Consider the following 9107-nt stretch of genomic DNA (forward strand, 5'->3'; position numbering starts at 1 on the left):
GTGGTAGAAGTATGAGGACCCTTGACCTTCTTTGAACTCAATGAGAAAAAAGCCCAACATCCTCTTTCACGAAATGAAGACTATGAGATCTTGGTTTAGAAAGATAAGAGCAATCTAGTTTTGGGAATAATGGCCTATTGAAATACTGCTTTTAAGGACTTTAAAAGGCTTGTTTTATATTCGCATCCATAGACATGAAAGAAGGCTTTTAATAATAGAACCAAGGATTGGCTAGGATTAAGCGATAGTTCCCTACTCCCAGATGGTATTATATTATATCAAATAGCAATTATATTCTATGAAGTATCCATTTAACTAAGGTCAAGAGGTCCTTATGTCTGAAAGCCCAATCATCTGGTAGTATATTCTGCACACTGAATAACGCGATTTACACAAGTGATGCTACAAGTCATTGCATTTAAAAACAGAGGCAAAACTCGCCTAGAAAGCAGGCTGCCCAGTAATATGTTTGCACGATTCTTTCTCTTTAGGAACTGAGAGCAAAGGAAAGCCTAACGTCCTTGGCCCAGATTGGAACTGCGTACCCCAAATGACCACCTTTATTGGCGAAGGGGAGCAAGAAGCCCAGATCACATATATAGATGCAAACCAGAAGGCCGTGGACATTGCAGATGGCCCCTTGTGTTCCAAAGACCACCGACACTTGTACATAGACAATACCTATAATGCTGACGAACTGGACCCGCCACTGGCCCAGCCGGGCAGTGTCCCCTGTGAGGCAGGCTACCGAAGTCTAGCCCAGCGCTCGCTGTTGACTCTCTCCGGGCCAGAAGCTCTAAAGAAAGCACAGGAGTCCCCAAGAAGCGCTAAAGTGTCCTTTATTTTTGGAGATCTCGCCTTGGATGATGCCATGAGCCCCCCAACTCTCGGCTATGAACGACTGTTGGAGGAGAGCCCCGAGATGCCGGAGAAGCAAAGGAACCTCTACATGAGCAGTGCCAATGACATGAAGGGCCTGGACCTAGCTCCAGATTCAGAGAGCCTCCAGTTTGTGGCCAATTCCGTTTATGCGAACATCGGTGACGTGAAGAACTTTGAGGCCACTGAAGGGATCGAGGAGCCCCTCCTGCATGACATCTGTTACTCAGAAAACACCGATGATGCAGAGGATGAGGATGAGGTGAGCTGCGAGGAGGACCTGGTGGTGGGAGAGATGGACCAGCCACCCCTTCTCAACCTGGCGGGGTCCAGTGATGACATCATCGACCTCACGTCCCTGCCCCCTCCTGAGGGCGATGACAAAGAGGATGACTTCCTGTTACGCTCCTTGAACATGGCCATCGCTGCACCGCCGCCCGGCTTTAGAGACAGTTCAGATGAGGAAGACTCTCAGAGCCAAGCAGCTTCCTTCCAAGTGGACAAGGAGCAAGGCAACAGCCTGCAAAAAGAGGAGATCCCTGTGTCCCTCATTGACGCAGTGCCCACCAGCGCCGAAGGGAAGTGTGAGAAGGGGCTGGACACTGCTGTCTCCACACTGGAAGTTCTAGAATCTCTGTCCGTGTCTGAAGAACAGCAGACCAGTGACAATTCAGGTTCTTTCACGATTGTTACATTTATTCACTGATCACCATATCATTTCATCCATTCAAACCATTTGCCCCAGAGTCCTATGATGCTATGTCCTCCATTTCACCCACGTGCTGAAACAACCATCATGGGTGATTTTGTTATTTTTGTGTGTATGTGGCTTCCTTTGTTGTTGATTTTTTGGTTGGTTATTTTTTTTAACATACAGCATGATTTTGCCCCCCATTTCCGGACCAACTGTGCAATAAACTCAACCTCTTTATTAAAAAGGGAAATCTTTGTTTTTTGGTTTTTGTTTTTTTTTTCATTTGTGAAATAATGATGCACCCCATTTTCTTACATGTCTTCAAGTGCCTCTGACACATGCATTAACCGTTTCTTGTCTTTTACGGCATGCAGGTGTAGCCATGTTGCGGGCTTATAGTCCTGAGTCTTCGTCAGACTCAGGCAATGAAACTAACTCTTCTGAAATGACGGAGAGTTCTGAACTGGCAACAGCACAGAAGCAGTCAGAAAGCCTCTCCCGCATGTTCTTGGCCACCCACGAAGGTTACCACCCCCTTGCTGAAGAGCAGACAGAGTTTCCCACCTCCAGACCCCCCGCTGGGGGCTTGCCTCCAAAGTCCTCCCATGCCCGGTCGGCTCGCACAGCGACCGACCTCCCACCCAAAGTTGTGCCTTCCAAGCAGATCATTCACTCTGACCACATGGAGATGGAGCCTGAGACCATGGAGACCAAGTCCATCACAGACTTTTTCAGCAAACTGCACATGGGGTCAATGGCGTACTCCTGCACCAGCAAGAGGAAATGCAAGCTGGCCAGCGGGGAGGGGAAAACACCCCCAAGTGGGGACATGCCAGGGAAAAAACAGCAGGGGACCAAAACAGCTGAGGTGGAGGAGGACGCCAAAGGTACATTTGGTACTGTGGCTTCAAGGGACAGTCAACACCTAAGCACTTTTAACCTGGAGAGAACTGCCTTTCGCAAAGACAGCCAAAGATGGTACATGGCCGCCGAGGGTGGGGTGGCTGAAAAGACTGGACTGCAAGCAGCAGCAGGAAAAACATTTGCAAGAGCTTTAGGTCTTGGGCCAAGGGAGGCCGAGGGGAAAGAGGAAGGGGTTCCAGAGGGAGAAGCCAACGAAGGTTCTGGAATTGCCCAAGGAGATCGCTTTTTAACTGATATGACCTGTGTATCCTCAGCCAAAGACGTGAACAACCCAGAGGATGCTGACTCGTCCTCCCATGACCATCCTCCTAAGCTGCCGGAGGCTGAAGAGAATGTAGCCCGGCTCTGTGAATACCACTTGGCCAAGCGGATGTCTTCACTGCAGAGCGAGGGCCACTTTTCTCTACAGAGCTCCCAGGGCTCTTCAGTGGATGCGGGCTGTGGCACAGGCAGCAGTGGAAGTGCTTGCGCCACACCCGTGGAGTCCCCGCTCTGCGCCTCCATTGGGAAGCACCTGATTCCTGATGCCTCGGGGAAAGGCATGAGTTACATCCCTTCAGAGGAGAGAGCTGCTGGGCTTCCCAGCCACGGAGCCACCTTTAAGGAAGTGCACCCTCCAACAGAGGGGATGTGTCCGAGGATGGCCGTTCCTGCAATGCACACAGCCATTAATGCTGAACCCCTGTTTGGCACTTTGAGAGATGGATGTCACCGGCTCCCCAAGATTAAGGAAACCACAGGTACAGAAATAATGGATGTAGCTCTTTGCACTGCACACCAGGGATGTGTAAATTGAATTCACAACAGGCCTGAAAAGACAAAATCTGAATGAAAATTAAAGTAAAGGGGAGAATAAAAATTTTAAAAGCTACAGGACCATGGTTAGGTGAAATAGCAATCACCAGTGCTTCATAAATATTGAGTTTTTAGGTCAGCAAGGATGGTGAAAATGGCACGAATTCTTTGATGGAGCAACATTTTCTTTCTGAATTCAAAATGTAGGCTTTGAGCAGTCACCAGTACAACTTCTCTTTAGAGAATAGTATTGCTTACAATCACAAAAGTTTGATTTCCTTCCTCAAGCTATCTATTCTCTGATTTTGCCTTTTCAATATTGTGAGGTAAGGCCAGAAAACAGAGCTGGGTCTGAGGGAGATAGGAGAGGTTTGGGGAATTTATGTGGCTGCTTCTCCTGCCTGTCGTCAGTCCTTTGGGATTCTTCCCTACTTGATGCTGTTTTCTAAAACTTTCGTGGAAGAATATTCTAAAGTCTCAGACATACTTCAGAAAGGTTTTTCTCCCCGGAAATAAAATCCAGACCCAGGTAGAAACAAGAACAACGCCACCGTCTGTGCCCGCCTTCACCAATCTCCTACCCAGTGTGCACATCTCTCCCTCACTTATACCCTTGGCCAGCCTATGTGTTTATTTTAAATTATATCCTCAATGACTTTCTTCCCCTAGGACTGACTTGCTAGGTGCCATTGAATCGGTTCCAACTCATAGGTCCAAGAGAACCAAACACTCCCTAGTCCAGCGAGGTCCTCACAATTGTTCTTCTGTTTGAGCCCATTGCTGCAGTCACTATGTCAATCCAACTCATGGAGGGTCTTTCTCTTTCTTTGATGCTCCTCTGCCTTACCAAGTTTGATGTCCCTATCCAGGGACTGGTCTCTGCTGGCAATATGTTCCAACGACATGAGACACATTCTCACCATACTTGCTTCTGAGGAGCATTCTGGCCATACTTCTTCTAAAACGTACTTGTTTTCTCTTTAGACAGGCATGGTACTTTCAATATTTTTCACCAGTGCCCTAATTCCAATGCAACTTCTTCAGTCTTCCTTATACAATGTCCAGCTTTCACAACATATGATGTGATGGAAAATACAATGGCTTGGGTCAGGCTCACCTTAGTCCTCAAAGTAACATCCTCGCTCTATAGTACTCTAAAGAGGTCTTGTGCAGCAGGTTTACCCAATGCAATGTGTCATTTTATCTCTTGACTGCTACTTCCATGAGTATTGATTATGGATCCAAGCGAGATGAAATCCTTGACAACTTCAAACTTTTCTCCATTTATCATGGTGCGACCTAGTGGTCTAGTTGCAAGTGTTTTGGTTTTATTTACATTGAGTTGTAATTCATATCAAAGGCTATAATCCTGGATCTTCATCAAGTGCTTCACGTATTCCTGGCTTTCAGAAAGCAAGGTTGAGTCAACTGTATATCACATGTTGATAAGCCTTCTTTCAAACCTGATGCAATGTTGTTCTTCATATAGTCGCGCTTCTCTGATGATTTGCTTAGGATACAAACTGAAGAATTATGGTATGAGGATACCACCCTGGCGTGGCCCTTACCTGATTTTAGGCCATGCAGGATTCTCTTGTTTCGGTCACACATCTATCATGTTCAGGATCCTCATGAGCACAATGGATTCTTCAGGAGTTCTCATTATTCTTAAGGCTTTCCAGGTTTTGTTATAGTTCACACCATGGCATAGTCAATAAAACACGGTAAACCTCTTTCTGGTGTTCTCTGCTTTCAGCCAAGATCTAGCTGACCTCAGCAATGATATCCTTTGTTCCCGGTTCTCTTCTGAATCTGGCCTAAATTTCAGGCAGTTCCCTCTCGATGTACTGCTGCAACCCTTGTTGAATGATCTTCGGAAAAACTTTACTTCCATGTGATATCAATGATTTTGTCTTACAATTTGCCCATTCTGTTGAGTCGCCTTCTTTAGAATGGGTAAATATAGGAATCTCTTCCAGTCAGTTGGCCAGGTAATTGTCTTCCAAAGTTCTTGGCATAGATGAGTGAGTATTTCCAGTGCTTCATCAACTTGTTGAAACATTTCAATTGGTAGTCCATCAATTCACGAATGTTAGGATTATCTTACATTGGTCAGTGTCTTCTCCTGACCTTTCAACATCATCTACTTTCTGAAGACTCACCACTGCCTCAGCCATGTAGAGATGCCTTCCTTGGGAAGCCTGCCTTTGAATGTTGCCTAATTCACTGACCAAATAATGTCTTTACCACTAACCTAATTAATGCACAGTTCTATGTGAGTGGTTTACACAGAACTTTCCCTAACTTACCTCTTCTCACAAAATTTTTTGGGAGATAGAGTATTTTCTTCATATAACAACTTTTCTGAGGAAAATGGAGTGACTTGCCTAGTATCTTAAATTCCATCCCCGGCCCAAGAACACTTCCAGTGATTCTCTGTGCATTAAGTAAACTAGGCCTATTCTTTAAAGAAGATAACCAATGCCAGGATTTGCCCAACTCCCTTGAAATGAAATATGAATGTCTTAAATGTGTTGAAATTATCTATGTGTAGGATATGTGTTTTCTAATAATGTGCAACATCTCGCTACACAAATATAGGGATCCAGACAATTCATGAAAACCGATTGCCTACCTAAAATGGAATGCATTTCTAGGAAGTTCTAAATAAGCCAGAAGTCTCCAAAATAACAGGTTTCGGTATTTCTTGAACATTATCAAGAGGGACATTCTCTTCTGTGACCTTAGGAGGCTGTAATTAGCAAAGAGAGTGGCCCTGACGCAAGGCACCCATCCTAAAAGGCACTCTGGGAAATGGTGGGCATCATATAGAAATGCAATGAAAATCAGCACGTAAGAGATGCTTAATTATTCCTTCTGTTTTTCTACCACCCCTAGTGTAGCTATGACAGAGCCTGGGAAGGAGAGACAAGGAGGCATGCCTTCAGCTTGGTCTCAACATCCTGAAGCTGATCCCATCCTGCTACCATCCACCATTCACTTGGAATCAAAGGTGCCAATTGAAAATCAAGATCCTAATGATAACTCCCAAGCAAACCAGGCATATGGGGGGGCTGTGAGCTGGAGGCCACCGGATCTGAGAGCGGGAAGCCTCAGGACACCACCTAGCCAGAAAGTGCTGAGACGCAGCAGCAGCGCCCTGTTGGGATCTGTAGGTATGGAGACCTTCCGAGAGAGGACCAAGGCTGCAGTCAGCGTCAAGTGTCCAGTTATCACCGAAGCGCCGGAGACCAGTTACGAAAGACGAGCCGAACTCCCCCTAGGGAAGAAGCTCACCAAAAGCCTTTCACAAAGCTCGATGCATTTCAGCTCTGAGGGGAAGGCTCCCAAGCGATCCCTGGTGATCCAGAAAGGCTCGAAACTGTATAGGACATTACCCTTGCGGAAGCTGGAGGGCAGCAACTGGAGGTGTCGTGGGCCTTTCAGCTACTGCTTCCTGAACCAAGGGAAGGATGATGATGGTGATGAGGACAACGACGATGAGGGGGAAGATGTTACCCACCGGGTCTCTTGCCTCTATCAACCACAAATGACTCAAGCCATGCCAGACCCATCCAGCCCACCCCTAGCTACTGAGATTCAGAAGAAAGGGTGGGAACTGTCCAAATGTTCAGTGCTGAAGGCCTGGGAGGAAGACCTCAGTGGGCCAGATGACTTGGACTTCAGCAATCTGGCTTTTGATGCCCGGATTGCAAGAATAAATGCCCTAAAGGAGAGCACATATTCAATGCCCGCTGGGTTCCTCGCAGCCCAGAATGATGCCAATGAGCTTCTCTGCCTCGTCAGAGCAACCACGGGGAAAAGAGAGGAGCCTCACCCTGAAACGTATGACCTTACACTTTCTCAGTACAAGCAACTGTTATCCATTGCATCCAGACAGCTGGGAAGCGCCTGTAGGAAAATGGCGATGGCTGAGAAAAGCCCAGAGGAGATGCTCCTAGCTATGACTTCCAGCTTTCAAGTGCTCTGTTGCCTAACAGAAGCTTGCATGCGATTGGTTAAAGTTGTGAACTCAGAAACGCAGCGGCAGGAAATTGTAGCGAAGATCGATGAAGTGGTCATCAACTACATTTGCCTCCTGAAAGCTGCTGAGGTAGCCGCTGGGAAGACGACAGGGGATCCCACTGCTGGACTCTCGATGCGACATTCAACCACCATGGCCGCTATCGTAAGCACACTAACACGTTCTCTCAAGATGCTTTTAAATAAATAAAGTGTGAAAGTCACGTCATAATCTACCTTTGCAAAGCCATACATGAAACTTTGATTTACTTTGTGTGTACGATGAACAGATGTCTCCTTTCTTTTGTCTGTATATTTTGTTATTTTGTATAAAATAGGAGATAAAGGTCACATTGATGAAATGTTAAAATGTACTAATCAGATGTATTCTGTTTATACTACACATATATATACATGTAAAAGAAATATATAAGAAAGTGATGACATTTGGCTATTTTCATATAGTCAAGATTCGAGGTATATGATGTGAAATTGTAAATTTTACCGTGTTAGAGAAAAACAGTGATTCCTCCCTCTACTCGTTCTTTCCAAGTGGATACTTGGAGGCCACATCATTCATATTTAGAAGTAAAATGAATACATAAATCACAGTGTATATAAAACAGTACTTATGTTTTAAAATTATGATTTTTAAGCATTGGAAATAGCAAAAGGCATTTAAAATTGGAGAAGCTAGTATGAATTACTAGAGGATATATATATATATATGAAATAAATCAAGTTTTTTGCTCATCGTGCTTGGTTATCTATTAATTTCATCCAAATTTTTCAGATTTTTGAATTTTGCCTTATTCCATTTAGACTAGAAATGTGGTGGAAAGGTGGGTTCCTAGTGTGTCAACAGAAACCCCTTCACGATGTTTCCAAAACTAAAATACTTCCCAAATAGAAGAACAGAGGAAATGATGGTATATTTCCTGGAGATATAGATGGTCTGGTAATGTAAAAGAATAGAAACTAGTAATACCAACCATATTGTTTAATGAAGTGAGGGCTCTACTATGAGTCAAAGCACATGAATTAAAGGCATCCTCCTTCCCCCACCACTCAACTATGAAAGTTGAAGTTTCCTGTATAATAAGGAAACATTTATTAAATTATTTGCAAAATCTTAAAAAGAAATAGTCAGTGATCATCAAAAGTCACCATCTGAGATGAGGACTCTCAGTGTGGGGCTTTATGTGTCCACCCCTCGGGGGCCAACACTTCCAACCAAATTGGGAATTACAGCCGAACAAGGCCTCAAGTCTGGAATGTTCCAAAAAGGAAAACAAGAGTGAAATGACTACTCCAAAAGTAGAAGCCAGGATTAAATAAGTCCTAAAGTATGCATTGACTGTTCTGATCGGGATGGCTGATAGAATTATGAAAGCTCAAGTACAACAGAAGAGAGAATTGTGAACATTTTAGGTGAAACGAATGGAATGCAAAAATGTTTTCAGAACTGTATTCTCTAACAATATGCCTTTTGGTTAAAATAAAATAATACCAACTGCAATCATAAAATAAAATGGATTGGTACATCGTTACTTCCTGACTCATTAAACACTGAAGCCATATACACTTTATGTGGGAAAACAAACTAGTTGCTGTCAAGTCACTTCTGACTTGTGTCCCAACCCCTACCCCTCACCTTGTGTGTAGACCTGTGCTCCGTTGGATTTTCTGGTGGTTATGATATTTAAGAATGAAACCCAAAAAAGGCACCACTGGATGAAACTTGAATCACCAGACTTGCAGATCATAGAAGAGCATTTAAGTATTGGGGTCG

The 9107-nt window shown here is 44.5% G+C and overlaps 1 protein-coding gene across 1 annotated transcript in view; it reads left to right on the plus strand.

Moving 5' to 3' along the window:
• FRMPD4 (FERM and PDZ domain containing 4) overlaps window positions 1–8000 on the plus strand; it is a 319295-nt gene extending 311295 nt beyond the window's left edge. Inside the window, exons 15-17 of the mRNA XM_075539161.1 lie at window positions 492–1553; window positions 1948–3237; window positions 6196–8000. Coding sequence (XP_075395276.1) covers window positions 492–1553; window positions 1948–3237; window positions 6196–7526 — 3683 coding nt within the window. The 3' untranslated portion in view covers window positions 7527–8000. The remainder of the gene's footprint in view (window positions 1–491; window positions 1554–1947; window positions 3238–6195) is intronic.
• Window positions 8001–9107: the final 1107 nt, after the last annotated feature.

Source organism: Tenrec ecaudatus, chromosome X, assembly GCF_050624435.1.
Source record: "Tenrec ecaudatus isolate mTenEca1 chromosome X, mTenEca1.hap1, whole genome shotgun sequence".
In the NCBI taxonomy this organism is placed as follows: domain Eukaryota; kingdom Metazoa; phylum Chordata; class Mammalia; order Afrosoricida; family Tenrecidae; genus Tenrec; species Tenrec ecaudatus.